This window comes from Pan troglodytes, chromosome 2 (genome assembly GCF_028858775.2).
Source record: "Pan troglodytes isolate AG18354 chromosome 2, NHGRI_mPanTro3-v2.0_pri, whole genome shotgun sequence".
In the NCBI taxonomy this organism is placed as follows: Eukaryota; Metazoa; Chordata; class Mammalia; order Primates; family Hominidae; genus Pan; species Pan troglodytes.
Genome location: NC_086015.1, coordinates 71,967,743 through 71,984,371, shown reverse-complemented (window position 1 = coordinate 71,984,371; position 16,629 = coordinate 71,967,743). Strand labels below are relative to the sequence as shown.

General features: G+C 37.9%; 1 protein-coding gene across 3 annotated transcripts in view; it reads right to left on the bottom strand.

Moving 5' to 3' along the window:
- Positions 1 to 16,629, bottom strand: part of LOC134806951 (TAFA chemokine like family member 1) — a 713,713-nt gene that overhangs the window by 536,379 nt on the left and 160,705 nt on the right. The window contains exons 1-2 of one of the 3 annotated variants that reach the window (XM_016941470.4): positions 11,389 to 11,842; positions 9,345 to 9,465 (exon numbers count right to left, since the gene is read on the bottom strand). In XM_016941470.4, coding sequence (XP_016796959.1) covers positions 9,345 to 9,462 — 118 coding nt within the window. In that variant the 5' untranslated portion in view covers positions 9,463 to 9,465; positions 11,389 to 11,842. Of the gene's footprint in view, positions 1 to 9,344; positions 9,466 to 11,388; positions 11,843 to 16,629 lie in introns of those variants that run through there. The other 2 variants (XM_063806904.1, XM_016941471.4) reach the window with 2 other exon arrangements.

Below are 16,629 nucleotides of genomic sequence, written 5' to 3'. Positions count from 1 at the left end.
ATTAAAAAACAAGGACCACAGCAATTGAAAATCACTAACAACTCAAGACAACACTCATGACACACTGATAACAAATTATCCTTCTCCACATTGCATGAATTCTAATTCTTTGCATACAGAAACTTTGCAATGTTTCCAAGAGCTGGCAGCCAGTTAAAGAATACTGAATTAAGGAAGTCCAGTAAACATCAGTTAACATGTAATTTATAGCAAAATGATAACTCAGTTGTTTTACTAATAAGTAGCCTTTATTCATAGACAAAATGAATATATATGATATCATAAATCATTTTCCCAAAAGAGAACCTTGGGTTTCAAGATAAATTTATAACTCACTAGTGGGCTGCAGACTAGATTTGGAGAACTTTCATAAAGTATTAAATTAAGAGTTTTACATATGCATCTCTATGCTGCTTGATGCTTCTGTTTTATTAGATTTGCTGATTACTATTTTTTCCCAACCATAATCAAGAAGAAAATTAGGCTGGGCACGGTGGTTCACACCTATAATTCCAGCACGTTGGGAGGCCTAAGTGGGCGGATCACCTGAGGTCAGAGGTTTGAGACCAGCCTGGCCAACATGGTGAAACCCTCGTCTCTACTAAAAATATAAAAATTAGCTGGGCGTGGTGGCATGTGCCTGTAGTCCCAGCTACTCAGGAGGCTAAGGCAGGAGAATCGCTTGAACCTGGGAGGCAGAGGTTGCAGTGAGCCGAGAGCATGCCATTGCACTCCAGCCTAGGCAACAAGAGCAAAACTACGTCTCAAAAAAAAAAAAAAATAAAGAAATAAATAAAAAAGAAAGAAAGAAAATTAATTGATTTTTAGCTGAGATTCAAATGAGGCTATTGAATCGACTATTGTCTTCATTATACCAAAGCTGTTTACCAGAGTCCCAGTAATACCATTTAGCTTACAGACACAATGTTTTAGTCTGCTGGGTATAACTCAGTATAGGACTACACCATGGGCATATTTTCAAAGTAGGTCAAAACACATGTGCACAGAACATCCCCTTTTGATTCCACTTCCCTCGCTTCTCTCTCTACTCTGCTTGCATAAAGATATTCGATAAAATCATTAGAAATCATAAAATGTTAGAGTCAGAGGTAGTCTTGTCTGAGATTATGCACTGACAGCCTGCAGGTAGGTTAGAGCCATCAGTCTTGATTTATTTGGCCCACCTGACATTTCCAAGGTAAGAAAATTACACATCAATTTTTAGATTTCTGGCTTGCCTTGCAATATTCAGCATTTCCTAATATCTGACCCATCATTTTGTCACCTGCCTGGTCCATGATGGTGTTTGCTTTGCCTACCTATGAAATCATCCACAAAGTTTTCAAATAGTTTTAGCAGAATGCTTTTTTACATAAGAAAAGGTAATTTTGAATCCTGCTATGTCAAATAGATAAAGTTAATAAACCAGTTCCTTGGGTAGTTTAAAACTTATTTGGCAGAATATACTTCACTGTTTATGGAACACATGGATCCCCCTCTTGGAGCTACCAGGTACAACATGAAAACTGTTGAATTCCTTCCCACCCTCTCATCTGGAGCTTTGCAATTTGACAACTTAAAGGAGATCTTGAAAGCTCCAGCCTCTGACTCCTACTCTGGTGCTCTTTCCTCATTACCATTTGATATTTTTTAAAAAGGCTTAATGTGATGATTTTCTACCACTTTTTGAATTTTGAAGAATGTAAAGTTCTCACTCGGCTAAAGCTAGGTTGGTCAATAAATAATTATTGAATACATACCCAATATTAATTCAATGAGAAGTAAGACCTGCTGGCCTGATGATCCTAATGCAGTATACTGTTAATTTCAGGAACAATGAGGTGCTTTACCCCCTGCCTGTGTATTAGCTTATCTAAATCTAGGAGCTGACATTCTGTATTCACTTGAAAGTATGTGAGTCAATTGGTCCATTCTTCATCCACAAAAGTGGAAAATAAGAAAAGTCCTCTGAATGTATACAGATTCAGCTTGGATTTATTCTTGTGTGATATGAAAGCACACCTAGAAAAGAAGGTCTAGTAACTGCGTAGTAAAGGTAAATGCCGGTAATTACATCAGTAGAACAATGCCACACCTAAGGATGTGAGAGGTCTTCCTCCCTTGCAGACTCAGAGAACAACTTGGTTTGACTCCTTCCCTGCGTTAAAGAAAGATCTGCTTAATGAATAGGCAGATCCCTCAGCATTCCTATCCATTTTCTTGGAGAAACCCTGTGATAATATCATTTTTCTTTTCTTTTTTGGACCTTTATTATATGAAGTTGGGAAAAGAGAAAGAAATAATGGGCCAACAGAGTTCCCTAAGTGCTTTGAGGGTATTATCTTTGGGGAATTCAATTAGGTTATACAAATTTTAAACAAAATTCATCTTCTCTTTATTCCCAAAGAAAGGAAAAAGTGCTTGTCTGGTGTTATTTTCTCTCTGTTACAAAGGCAAAGTGACTTTTTCTCTTGATATCAAAAGATTTGGAAAGTAAAAGTCCTTTCCCTATTTGCCAAGTGAAGCCTCTTCAGTCCCTCAAGACAACTCCTACAATCTTTTCTAAAATTATAGAGGAGAAAAATCCCCAAACCTGTGACTGAAAACCTTAGGGATTTAATTTTTTACTACATTTGTAAGTATAGTCTTTGAATTATTTTGAATGGAGTAGCTGTCAAAATTGAATAGAGTCAAATATCTACATAAAGATACACACATAATACATGTATGTTATACTGACAACATAATGTTTATGACACTCTCCATTTGAGAAATCTCGAAATTATAAACACACACACAAAAATGCACATACATACATCTGTATGTACACACACACTCACACACAAGTAGTAACAACTAAGGAACAGTTTAAGATTCCACCAGAATCTTCATTCCTCCTTTCCTTAGTAATTAAACAAGTATTTTCTGAGAACCTAGTATGTGTCAACTCAGTAGAAGTGAGAGATAAAAAGATGAACAGAGGATTCCAGAATTATCTTGGCCCATGCTTCTCAATGCATGTAATCTAAATAGGTATGGTAGATGCTGTCCAAATAAAAAGTGTCTGGAAAATTTTAGTTAAACAAAATCAGATTTCTTACATGCAAATCTTTCCAGAACTTTCATATACTTAACAAACACTGCAAATCTCCAGGAGGAGAACATAACAAACAGTGGACACTTTTGTCCAAGGAGTATCTTGAGAAGACAGTGTTTCATGAAGTATAATTCTGAAATGCTGGCCTAGACATTTTACTGGATTAAGACCCTTAAAAGGAAAAGGGCCTCATGATATTTTCCTACTTACTCTCCCTTCTTTTTTCTTAAACTGGAAACATGGTTTGGTATCTTTCTAATTTTACCATTGAAACTCTCTCACTAATATTTTAAGATTTTGATAAAAAGCAATATATGTTCATTCCAAAAATGAATCCAAAAAATAAAAATTATAGGAAGTTAAAAGTTCAAGTCATTCTAGTCCTCTCACCAGATTTAACTACCACTGTAGAAAGGATGTTTATATCCTTGTTGACATTTTTATGTATATGCAAATATGATTCTTTTCTCCAAAATTATTTTGAAGCAGAGTATTCTGTTCCTTGTTTTCTCCACTCAGCAATGTAACATGGGCATTTTTCCTCATGGGTAGATAGACATATTCTCATCCCTTATAATGTCTACATCAAATCCCATTGTGTGGATGTGCTATGATTTATTTTACCAATCCCCTTTTGACGGAGATGAAACTCCTCTTCAATTTTTTGCCATTAAAACCATTGTTGCAATAACTATAGCTTAACATACATCTTTTCACATTTGTCTAATAATTTTCTTAGTATAAGCACCTGGAAATGGAAGTGTCAGGATTTGCACATTTTACATTTTGGGAGATGTTACTAAATTGTTACCAAAAATGGCATGCTGATTTACCCAGTTAAGCTTTGATACTTTGGCACAAAGTTTAAAATTGAAAGAATGTTTAAAAGAGTTCAAATTGTCTTCTTAAGTAAACTTTAAGAAATTAACAATTAAAGGCTAAACTTCATTTTTGCCATTTCTAAATATTTTTGTTTGCAGTGTGGTATAACATCTATTTTCCCTAACTAGGAGTTGAAACCATAGGTTTGAGCTTACGTAAGTAAGAGTTTTTATAGCATTGTAATAATTTTCTCATAAGTTCATAAGATCAGCAGGAAATATTTATTTGCATCTCTACTTGGCTTTGATATTATGGGGTCTGATCAAATATCAATAGCTGCACCCTGACTCTGCGATGAGGTCAATATGATCAATCAGATGATCGATGGATTATCACTAAGCACCAGCTTGCACCGAGTAACAACCTGTCTGCTCCAATCCTTAGGCCAATTCGCTATATTTAGCAGCCTAGCACTGGTACGCATTCTTAAATAGCCAATATGCGACCATAGTTGTTCCCACTATTTCTTTTATATTACAGTTATAAAACAACCCTTTATTGTAATGTACTCTGGTATTCTACTGCATATTCTTTGAGCAGCTTTCAATAAAGTAATATTGAATAGTAAGGTAAAAATAAGTATAAGGCATACAAAAATGCTTTTTAATATTTTAACAAAAATATCATACTTTAAAATGGAAGGTGATGTTCAGTATGTAATAATCAAGGCAAAAATGAATATATCTAACACACATAGTTTGCTTAATATAGCTTTAAATCAGGTCAAGTATAAATTACACAGACAACTCTATTCAGGGTAGTCTTTTTATATATCATTTCCGTACACCCCTGTCGATAAAATAGCAGTGACTCAGGAATAAATGATTCATTAGGCATTTAAAACTTCTTGTCTCATGTAATTTATCTATATAATTTAAAATTACTGAAGAATCCCAAGGATCTTTTCTTGCTAAATAATTTTGAGATGATTTATATTTTACTAAGTTTCAAGGACACCCACCCCCCCAACCCCCCCCCCCCACACACACACACATTCAAAATTAAGTAACTATCCAAATTGCTGTCCTAATTCATATATCCATAAGGGGAAAACTCATCCTAAAACAGAAAATTACAATTAGCAAAAACCATTCAATCTTTTTTTACCTGTTACACAAAAAAACCTGGTGATTATAAAGAGTTCAGGTGTCTATTTTATAATTACCTGAAACAATTGAACACCATTTTTGAGTTTTCATTTTTTAGTGTGTCTTTTTACAACTAAATGTCCTGTCTATAGCTTTATAATGAAAAATAAAAAAGAAGCGCAAGTATTCTTCAAGTTGTTAGGGTATTTTCCTACATCATTCCCCAAATAAAAACTTGATCCAGCCAAATATTAAATTATTGAAATTACAAGTCTGTTAATCTACAGCACATTTTACTCATTAGTGTAATTTTAAAATTCACTTTCATTTGATTGACTGTTTTAATCTTCCTTAACTAGTGAGTAACTGAAAATAAATGGTGCATTCCTAATACTATAAATATGAAAAATAGGAAGTAGTTAGGGACTGCAGGCGAATACATTAAAATGAGTCAGTTTTCTAGTTAACATATTCTCATTCTGTTTGTGTACAAACCCACTGCATTGAGAAGACAGATCACAAATTCACGGCCTCACAAAAACATGGTCTCGATTTCATGTTATGACAGCAGAAATTGGCCCAAGTCTCTAACCATTTCCCCTAAAGGACCCTGGCTGGCTGGTGCCATCCAGGTGAGGCAATCTGAACGAGGGGAACATCACGTCAAATTCCACTCATCTGTCAGTGTAGTGGATTATTTCTTGAGAGACTGAAATTGGCTGTTTGCTGTCTGAATACCATCAATATTACCATGCAAGGAACAGCCAAAGTGCCCGTAAGAGGCTGGGGAACAGAGGGAGGGGATTGGGGGGAGCCATTCCTAAGCAGGTGAGGAAGCAGCTGTAAAGCTTTCACTCTCCTTCCATTCAAGGCTCTGAGTGAAAGATTTGTCATTTTCCACATTTCCCAGATACTTGGTATGCACGCGGAGTCTGCCTGCTCTTGCTTTATGAAATAGGTGATTTTTCAAGCTTAGGCAAATGTGGCAGAGCTCAGGGTCTGCGGGTGTCTCATTTTTTTCTCATCATGTCACTTGTTTTAACCGATTTGAGAAAATGAGATTATGTTTTTCCTTTTTGCTCATTTATCCAGTAATTTGTTTATTTATTTGTTCATTTAGGGGTGGATTGTCACAGATAACTGGCCCTGATTTCTATCTTGTTTTCATACACATTTCATTAGTGTCCCTGGAGATTTAAGACCTACAAGGGAAAACGTCACAACTCTCATCCAAAATAAAAGCATATTTTTATTCTTAAAATCAAAAGATTGTATTAAAGAGTCTGACTGGAATAATCTAGAATATGGCTATGACCAAGATCTATCACTTTAATCTTTGCAGCTATTGTCAAAAACCAAGGAAAGTTGAATAAACGTATTATATAGAACTATTGGATGTTAAGTTTAATATCATTTTAATCATTCTGCATCTAGGAAGGGATATCTATAGTTTCTTCATTTCAACAATAAAGCTGAAATGGGTCTCAGATGTATTAGCACTTGGGGTCAAAATTGGTTTCAGTGCTGCAGTTTCTTGGGGTATTTGATGCACAGATCAACCACGCATTGGTTGATAATACACAAATTCTAAGGAAGAAAATGGAGAAAACAAATATTGAGTTTAATTTCAGCCAGAACCTAACATGTGATTCTCAGTTTTAAAATACGGTATTTTAACAATAAGCCCTATAAAGACATAAGTTTACTTATTATACATAACCCCCAACGAAAAACTCCATATATTCACTGATTAAGAGAGACAACTATGTGAAAGCTTGTTACAAACGGTACTGTATCTATTTCATGATTATACGCACAGAGTAAAATAAGACACACAGCATTGGTAGTATATTCTAGCCATGTACCACATGGTTAACAAAACAACAGCAAGAGAAAAAAAAGAGTTGTTGCCTTGGCTATGTGGATTATTAGCTGTGTGAACAGCAAAACTTTATTCATCAAACATCCCTGGCTTGTGGGTTTACAGTCTATTAAGGGGGGACATCAGTAATTCCCAATATTTGTGAAGAACTTTACAGCTTACAAAAGACTTATTCAAAGTTATTTTTATTATATTTACACCCCACCTCACCCCCCCGCAACCACCATATCTATAAATGGGGAATGAGAGCAGAAAAGTCAGTTGCCCAAGGTTATGTCACTAACCTTAAGTGACAGAGACTCAGGTGGCCAGCCCCGAGCCCTGCCTTCCCCCCTCAACCACGTGCCACTCACTAGTTCTGCCATGGCCACCTCTCAGAATGGGTGTGCAGTTCAGATTGGACCAAGTATTGACATAATGAAAGTTTTCAAAAATTATATGAAGGGGCTCACACTTCCTCAAAGAAGCTATTTGGCATGGTCACTCGGTGCACCGAGAGGCATTTTCGCCTCCTGAGGACACAGGCTCTGGCGGTGAATCATGCTGATTTGACTTCCAATGGCAGCTATTCCCTGTGTGGCCTCAGACAAGCCACCTAACCTTTCAGAGCTTCTGTTTCCTGGGCGAAAGGGGAGAAATTACACCCACTTGCATAAGGATTAAACTGAACAGTGTGAACTAATCCTCAGAGCCCTGCCTAAAACATACACGTAATAGTTGTTTTTATTATGAATTCTTATTCTTGAGCATCACAACGAATGCAGATGTCCCGCACTGTTTATTATTTATGACCATGTAACAAGTGAAAGACATTTGTGCCAGAACAAATTGTGATTAAGTGATTGGAGGTAACGTGGGAATCTCAAATTCACTTTTGTTTTCCCTCCATCTCGGCTGCACTGAGGGTTTGAGTGGCCGTTCCCGCGCCAGGCTCAGGACACAGGATGCAGAAATACAAGCGCGTCCTGAAGAGGGCGGTTTCCCTGCCCACCTGCAGGGGCACCAGCGCCCCCTCGCCTTCCCTCTCAGACCAGGGCTGGGGGAAACAGGGTGACAGGGCCCAGAAACAGCCCCCAGCCTCAGCCCCTAGCACAAGCCAGCCCCACCCCTTCTCCCGGGGCGGCCCGAGCTCCAGCACCCAGCAGGCTTGCGCGCTCGCTGCAGCCTGGTGCAGGCGCGCGGGAGGACCCTGGGCTGCATCCGCGCTCTGACATTCCTGCCCCCAGCAGGGAAGCTGAGCCCCAGGAGGCAGCAAGCGGGGCCCCGGAAGGTATTGCTGGAGGGCTGTACAGAAGAGCCTAGTATCGGTGTCCAGGCCGACTGAGGAGCCAGGGAAAGGCGAGGGCGTAGACGCTGGACCGCGCAGCAGGAGGAAGCTCGACGGATGGGGGGAGGAGGCCATTGATGGGATTTGGAGAGGCAGGTGGAGGGCTGGGAGCACTTCAGAACTGAGCATCAGAAACTTGGGCGCGCAACTGGTCCCCAGAGCCCGAACTTGACCGTCGCGAGAGAGGAAGGGAGGGGAGGGAGGGAGGTGGGGTGGAGGGTGAAGGCGGGGTGAGTAGTAGAAGGATGCGGAGGCTGATACTGAACAGAAAATGGAAGGAAATTTTTCCAAGAACCGGGGAAGGTAAGGACAATCGAGCTGGGAGGGACTGTAATGAGAAAGCTGGAGAGGCAAAGAAGGGGAGCAAAATCCAGAATGAAGAGCGAGGCCGTGGAAGGGTGAGAAATATACTTTGAACATTAAGAGGAAGAAAGCAAAATGCGTCCGGAACTAAAAATTCAATATAGGAAAAACAAAACAAAAGAAAACAAAAATCAGGTGGGAGGGACTTCGTCCCTGAAACTGCCAAAAGAGAGGGAAAAATGCCACTGAGCATACCGGAAGAACAGAAAGTGAAGGAAGGGAGAAAGGAAAGAAGGCACATTAAACCAGACAAGAAATAGTAAGTTACTTTTTAATTTCTTTTTCATTGACAACTTGCTTCCAAAGTTAGTTTGGGGACTATGCCCCCACAAAATTCTTAGCCACATACAGACCAAGATTATAGTAGGTAAAATCCTCAAGTCTTGAAAGTTATTCCACCTTTTGCAGAATATTCTGCTATTGGCCAAAGCATCCAAAAACAGATGACTTCTACTTTTCAAGGTGTGTAGAAGCAGGTGGGGTGACACTTAGAAAAACACACCTTTTCTGAGAAATTAATAGAAATACCTCCAAGACATTTTGGCACACTCCCCTTCCCCCAAAGCATCCAGCCAACAATATGTCTTGGAATTCAAAGGCAAGCTGCCCACACTATAGCACTTTATGTCACTTGCATTCAACCATCTGTTAAGGAAATAGTGGTAAGACTGGAGGAGGCTGCAGTGGAGCCAGCTCCTGACTTACCTGGTCTGTGCAGGTGATGCTGCTGGAAAGTGTGCTGAAGGGATCCATGGCAGAGTAGCATTGCACAAGCACTTATCCACAAATACAGGACCCAGGACATCGCAGAGACCATTGCCATTCTCTAAAGAGAACATTCGACAGGAAAGGTTACCTCCGGCTTCAAGCCCCCAGCTCAGTCAGCCCCACTGATGAGGGAAGGGAGGTCTCAGACGTCATGTTCCTTTGCTACTTCTCTGGCTAGAACTAATGATCCAGCAGAGGTCATGCCATGAAGTGGGATTGAGGGAAAGCCCTTTTCAGATGATCATACATAAATTTTTTTCTTAATTCTGCAAAACAAAACTCCAAGGATTGGCAAAATGCAAAAATAAAGTTTTAGACTATCAGTTAGTCGGTTTAAAACAATGCATGCTGACTAAAAATCCTGTTTTACACAATGATCTTTAAACTATAGTTATCCCAGGCACTGAAAAGCTGCAGACTCCTCCTGTTCATTCTAACTTCATTGCAAGTCTGACATAAGCCTGGAAGGAAAGAGTGGGTTCTTTTTTTTTTTAATTCTACAGTCATGAATTTTTAATTGCAATGCTGTCTTCTAAACTAAGTAATCATTTCTCAGAGGCATGTTGTAATCTCCTGATAGAACCGATCCTTTTGACTGGACCTAAGAATCAGAAGGGATTGTGTTTAGCCAGAATGAGTTTCAGATGCAACACCTATGCTTCTATCCTAGAGCAAGCCATAATTTGCAATATTGCTTTAGCCTCCTAAGATTCCATTGTAGCTTTTGTTGTATAGCATTGATGAATATGCATATACAGGTGGCATATGTATTTATGGATGAATATGTACCTTTTCTCGGGCGCTGAAACTTTGACAGTCTTATCTGCACCTATGAGGATCTTAGGAACTACAAAGGCTCAACTGCGCTATATATTGTCCAATTTCTCAAACAACACCTTATGCTGCATTTCTTATTGCCAAATTAATCAAACTTGAAGCACCGTCCTTACTCAGCCAGTGATAGGGAAGCATTTTCTACACAAGAATCCAGTTAACTGTATGCTTTTCTGTTAGGCAGAGAGGGCTTTGGAAGAAGATTTCTTTCTTTCATTTCCTTTTCACTGTCAAATCATACCCTTCAAAAATCTCAACTATACGTTGAAAACGTGCTAGTAACCTCCCAGCCTGGCTTCTTTATTCATGAAAATTGGTTCTTTATTAAAAACTGATGTTCAGAAAACAAAAATATACATCATATGTATGCACATAATGCACGCTAATTTGTGGATTTTAGCAGAGAGATGCAGTCTTGGAAGGATTTTAGGACTATAATAGACAAATGGTGACAACTATAATTAAGTGCAAAGCAGGAAAACATTATTTTCAACAGCTTGGTGCTATTCATGCCTAAGTCTGTGATTCAGATGGAGCATTCACTTTCTAATTAGTTTCACTGCCCACTGTTTACTTTTGTATACAACATACTTTGCCTTATTGTTTTCAGAACTATTGGGATAACATACATGCATTCTCTTCAGTGGAAATAAATAGCAACACCCCTCCTGTGAAACCTAAAATGAATGTATTTGGGGACTTTTTCAGAATACCCTGCAAATTACAGAAAGACAAAACAGAGGTGACTGTGGATGTATTTACTGCTTGTGAATTGCAGTTAAAATGTACTGGAAATTCATCCAAACTTGAAAAAAAAATCCTGCCACAACCAAAACTTAATAGTTTTTCAATGACTGCTTTCTCTCGCTCATTTCTTCACCCATATAGATCCTACCACTCAAAAGTATTACTGTGACTTTATGCTTGCAATATATATATTTTTAATTTAACTTTTTTAAATTCTCAGCATTACTTCCAAGCCTCCTGCATGTCACTCTCACTGCTTGCTCCTTTACCAAGGGGTTGTCTCAATGTTATTAAGCGTCTTCCCCAAATAAAGCATTCAGCCTTGCACAGTTCTCTAGATATGCCTGGATATGTTTCAGATCTGCTTTCTGAATCTTAAACCCTTAAAGATGCTTCTTACCTGAAAAATCCAGCCAAGAGCAGAGTACTCTATTAGTGTTCATTGGAAAGATCTAACACTTTTTAAAATCCATCTGTGCCACAATTTAAAATTTTTTTTCAAAGAGCTTCCCAACAATCTTCTTTATCAGGATTAAAAAAAAAAAATGTTACTCTCTTCCGATCCTATTTCCACAGTAAAAAAAAGACATCGGGTTCATTCAGACTGTATTGTCAGAAAAGGAGCCAAGGTTTGAGGGGTGGAAACCTTGTCATTTTCACCTTTAAATCATCTCCTGGCGTCACCTCTGCCTGACGAGACCTTTGAAGTGATGGGGAGATAATGTGCAGTTTCCTGATGAGAATCAGTTTATAGTTGCCGATGGACCATCCCCACTCCAGCGCATTCGGGGCAGAGTAAGGCAGCAAAATGTAGGAGCAGGGCTGCTATACGGTGCTGTAAGTAGCAGTAGTCTGTTTCAATACATCCCTCCGCTCTAAAGTATCACATGTCTTAAAGTGACATTACCCTCTATTACAGCTACAGTGAATTGTAATATCTGCCCACTAACTCTTCAACAACTCAAGCAGTGCTTTAACATTATATAGCCTAATTTATTACGTTAGAAGTTCTACTGATACCATTGATTTAACAAAAGAGTAAAGAGGGAAGGAGAAACAAGAAAAAAGCATTCTGCAAAATACTGATAGTATTAGTGGGAGTTAGACTTCTAACAGTAAACGGGAAAGTGAAATATAAGCCATTTCTTACCTCTTAATGTTCTTTTTACCAGTAAGTTAACCACAAATATTGTCAGGTTTATACTAATTTAAGTCTGCTGGTTGCTTCAGCAGTTAAATAGACTAGAATTTACCTGGAATAGGACATAGATGCGTATATGCATAAGTCCAATAAAAACCTTCTGAACTTTTTGAACATGTTTAATAAATAAAAATATGTTATTTTCAGCACCAAATGAAGAAATATGCTCACAGCTCTTTTTTTTAAAAATTTTTCCTCTCCTTCAAATAACATGCTGGGGTGGGGAGGGAAAACACTCAGAAGTTCAACATCTTGTTTCTCTTACTATGGTTTGGACCCTTTCTTCTTCAGAAATATAGTATAATTTTGCCTAAATTTCAATGATGAATACAAGATGACCTAGTTTTCATTTATAGATTGTGCTCGTAATAATTCTCTGAAATACCCTCAGTTATTTCAGAAATCACTTATAAAGCACCTACTATGTGTTAGGTGCCTGGGAACAAAGCAGAAAACGTGATTGATGAGATCCCCACTGTTATAGATGATACTGTCTAGTCTTTCATGGTGTTTTCAAAATCAAGGTAGTTCTCATAATATTCCTTCCTTGGAAACATTTTGAAATTCCCCAGAATACTCTCTTGCCTTTCAGAGGCACAATAAAGAAGGTCCAATGCTGCTGCACATCTTTGCAAGTGATTCTGTTTTCTCACGTTACACACAGTGAGAGAGTTAGGGATCCTTCAGACTCGTCAGTCTTGCCAATTGGTCTTTCACATTGCACAAAACACACATAATAGCTCTTTGTAACATAACAACTGTTCACTAAATCTTACCTCTAAACAGATTTCTAAGTAATAGTAAATATTAATCTCACAGTTAAAAATTAGTTTAAAATGTCAAAGTTCTAGTTGGTGTTGCATGTTTCACATCTGTGCCTCATTATTGTTGTTCATGAGTATGTACAGAAAGTTTACACTGACTGTACAGCATCAAGATAAAAAAATAATAACAGCAGTGGCAGCAGGTAATGTTTATCAAACCTTCACCAGATGCTAGCACATTCTATAGTATGTCTTGTAAAGTCTAATTTAATTCTTTTTACCAACCCCATAAGACAAGTATTATTATTATTATCTCTGTTTCACAGATGGGGAATGTGAGAGGAGACAGGAAGGTTAAAGAACGTGCACAAGGTTGTGTGGTAGTAAAAGACAGAGCAGATTTCAAGCCCAAATGATTTGGCTCAAGAGTACATTCTTAAACACTGGGACAAAATATTTAATGGAAAAAAAATCCAAAAAAATAACTATTATATTTTCTTATTTCTTTAACATTAAGATAGTCTCAAAAAATGATTATTCATTCTTTCTAGAGGTACATATTACACCAGGCATTTGAAATATAGAAGTATACAAGATAGCTTTTGCCCCGTGATTGTTGTTGGTTGTGGTTTTGCTATGCTAATGAATTAAAATTAAAAGGAAGTTCACCTTTGCTAACAAAGTCTACTATTTTGAAAACCTGTAACCTTTATGTTTTTCATTTCTAGAGATTAAAATAAGGGTCAAGATAGTTACTTCCATAATTCAATTTAATCGACCACCTAATGGATTACATTCAAGGCATTCAGATAGGCATTGCTGAAAATTAAGAAAAAAATACTGGAATAAAGACTCGCCTTAACTATCATTCTAAATGCATGTAATGAAGCAAGAATATTAGCATAGTTCTATTTTTTTCTTCCAAATACCTTGCAGTCCATTGCATTGCAGCCAATGATCATTTGTCCTAATAATGTAAGAATCAACATATATTGATCTTTGAGGCTGTTTAGTGTATTCTCCCAACTCAAAGCAAAACTACTCTCACATTTTTCAGAGAAGTTGAGCCTTTCCACCTTCTGACCATGGTAGGATTGCACTTCCTGATCCCTTTAGGGTTGGGTATGCCATAAGGTTCAGCCAATGAGGTGTCATTAGAACTGATGTCATTTCCTCAAGCAATAGAGCGTTTAATTGCTGAAGTGACACCCTCAGATCTCTTCTTGCCTTTGAAGCAGGGACAAGTTGCACTATCAGCCTGAGTCCTTGAGCAGAGGCCTCCTCTTCCCCTACCAATCCTTAATGGATCTACCTAGTGAATAAGAAATAGTTTTTTTTTTTAAGCAATTGCAACTTAGGAGTTATTTGTTATTGCAGCATCATCTAGTCTATACTGACTGATGAAAACTTTATCTTGTAATTCACTTATTAATTGAATTTTTATGTTCCATGCACTGCACTAGGCCATGAGGAGAGCATTATACACATCAATAATCAAACTATGTCTTAAAAATACAAAGCATTCACAAGGTAAACACCAAACAAACAAAAGCAGCAACCAAAAAAAAAAAAAACACAACAAAATAAAACCCAACTACTGCTTAAGAAAGAATAAAAATCCTTAGTAGCAACAAGGAATGCACACAGTTGGAAAAAGAGGCTAAATCATTTTCTATCAAACTGGCAATATTCTATACTATAATTTGAATCTGGATCCGTAAGGCAGAATTTTCAGTAACTGTAAGAAAAAGAAAATGGGAGACAAGATTTTTCTTAGGCTGGAAAAAAAGATAACCTTCATGTAGGAGTCTCATTTTTCACCTCCAGCAGCCTATCTCTACAATTACTTTATCAACTATAATTCCTCATTGCTTATCTTGTCTGTCTTACAGGCAGAAGAAAAAGAAAGAATAAGGTCATTTCTTTTGTTCTTACGCTTCTCATTTCTTTATTCTTTATTCTCCTTTTAGGACTGAGAGAAAGTTGAAATCCCACCAGCTTCACCTCCTTTTCTCTAACCAAAGCAATACATGTATATTTTTATAGCAACAAAGTAGTCTCTCTTTTTTGCAAGGATATGAACATATATCAGAAGCATATAAAGGTCATGAAAATGATTGCTTTGGCAATAATAAAAACAATAATATGTTTTTTTGGTTTATAAAACTTTCAAATCCATAGCTGATTTAATATCAGATCCCCCAAAGCTACTCAATTCCAATGGCCATTCAACAACACAATAGTTTGAGCCAGAAATGAAGACTCTTCTGGCCATGTCCCTCCCCATAAACTTCTGCATCCAATCAGTCACTACCACCTATTAATTCTACTTCCTGTTTATGCCTCAAATCCATCCACTTTCTCCCTCTCCATTCAACTACCCTCATCCAGGCTACCATCATCTTTTACCTGAACTATAGCAAGTATACTTGTCTTGGAGTATGTACCTCCCACCTGTGTCTCCCCAACTCTGCATCTTGAGGGAGCATATTTAAGACACATGATGATTATGTCATTCCTGTTACTTAAAAGCCTTTCAATAGTTTCCCATTGCATTTAAAATAAAGTCCAAATCTTATGTCCATGGTTGACAAGGCTCTGCATGAACTGACCCACCTACTTCTCTAGCCTCATCTCTTACAAATGTTCTAATTCTTGGCTTCTACTAGGCTCTTCTCTTGGATCCTTGAATAGGATGGAGAAACTTTCTTTCCAAAGCCTTCTCTAGTACTCCAGACAAGATCAGATCATTGTGCTATGTCCCCTTATATCCCTTGTTACAGCACCTCTAGAATCTTAAATACAAGTGTTAATAGCTATTTCTGGAATTATTTGTTTAATGCCTGCTTTATCTCCTTACAAGAATCACCATGAGGGCAAGGAGGACAAGCATATTGGTCACTGCTGCATCTTCAGAGTCTAACATACTGCCTGGCATATAGTAGACAATAAAATGCTTGAATGACTAAATGAATAATAATAAATGAATCAAAAATAAAATACTAATTCACCATCAGGATGGCATGCATAATGAGCTGCCTTTACAGAAATAAGTAGCTTTGACCAGGCACAGTGGCTCACGCCTAGAATCCCAGCACTTTGGGAGGCCGAGGCGGGCAGATGGCCTGAGGTCAGGAGTTCAAGACAAGCCTGGAAAACATGGTGAAACCCTGTCTCTACTAAAAATATGAAAAGTAGCTGGGTATGGTGGCAGGTGCCTGTAATTCCAACTACTCAGGAGGCTGAAACAGGAGAATTGCTTGAACCCCAGAGGCAGAGGTTGCAGTGAGCCGAGATCACCATTGCACTCCAGCCTGAGTGATGAGAAACTCGATCTCAAAAAAAAAAGAAAGGAAAGAAATAAGGGTGAACACCTTGTCCTGTGTTAGCCTATTGCAATGACACTAAGTAAAGGAAACTGGCCTGTACATCGTTTAAAACAATGCCTACTTGCCACTAAATTTGTGTTGGATTTTTTTTGCTAGAAGAAAAAAAAATGAAACTGTCCTGAATTTTCTACCCTGGTTCTCAGTATTTGATATCCAATATGATCTGATGGTAGAGCTCACAGCTGATCCCTGGAGAATAAAAAAAGTCTACAGATGTTAAAACTCACAAGAAAGCACTTAAAATTTCAGTATATTGGACCTAGAAGAGACCCCCAAAATCTCCTAGT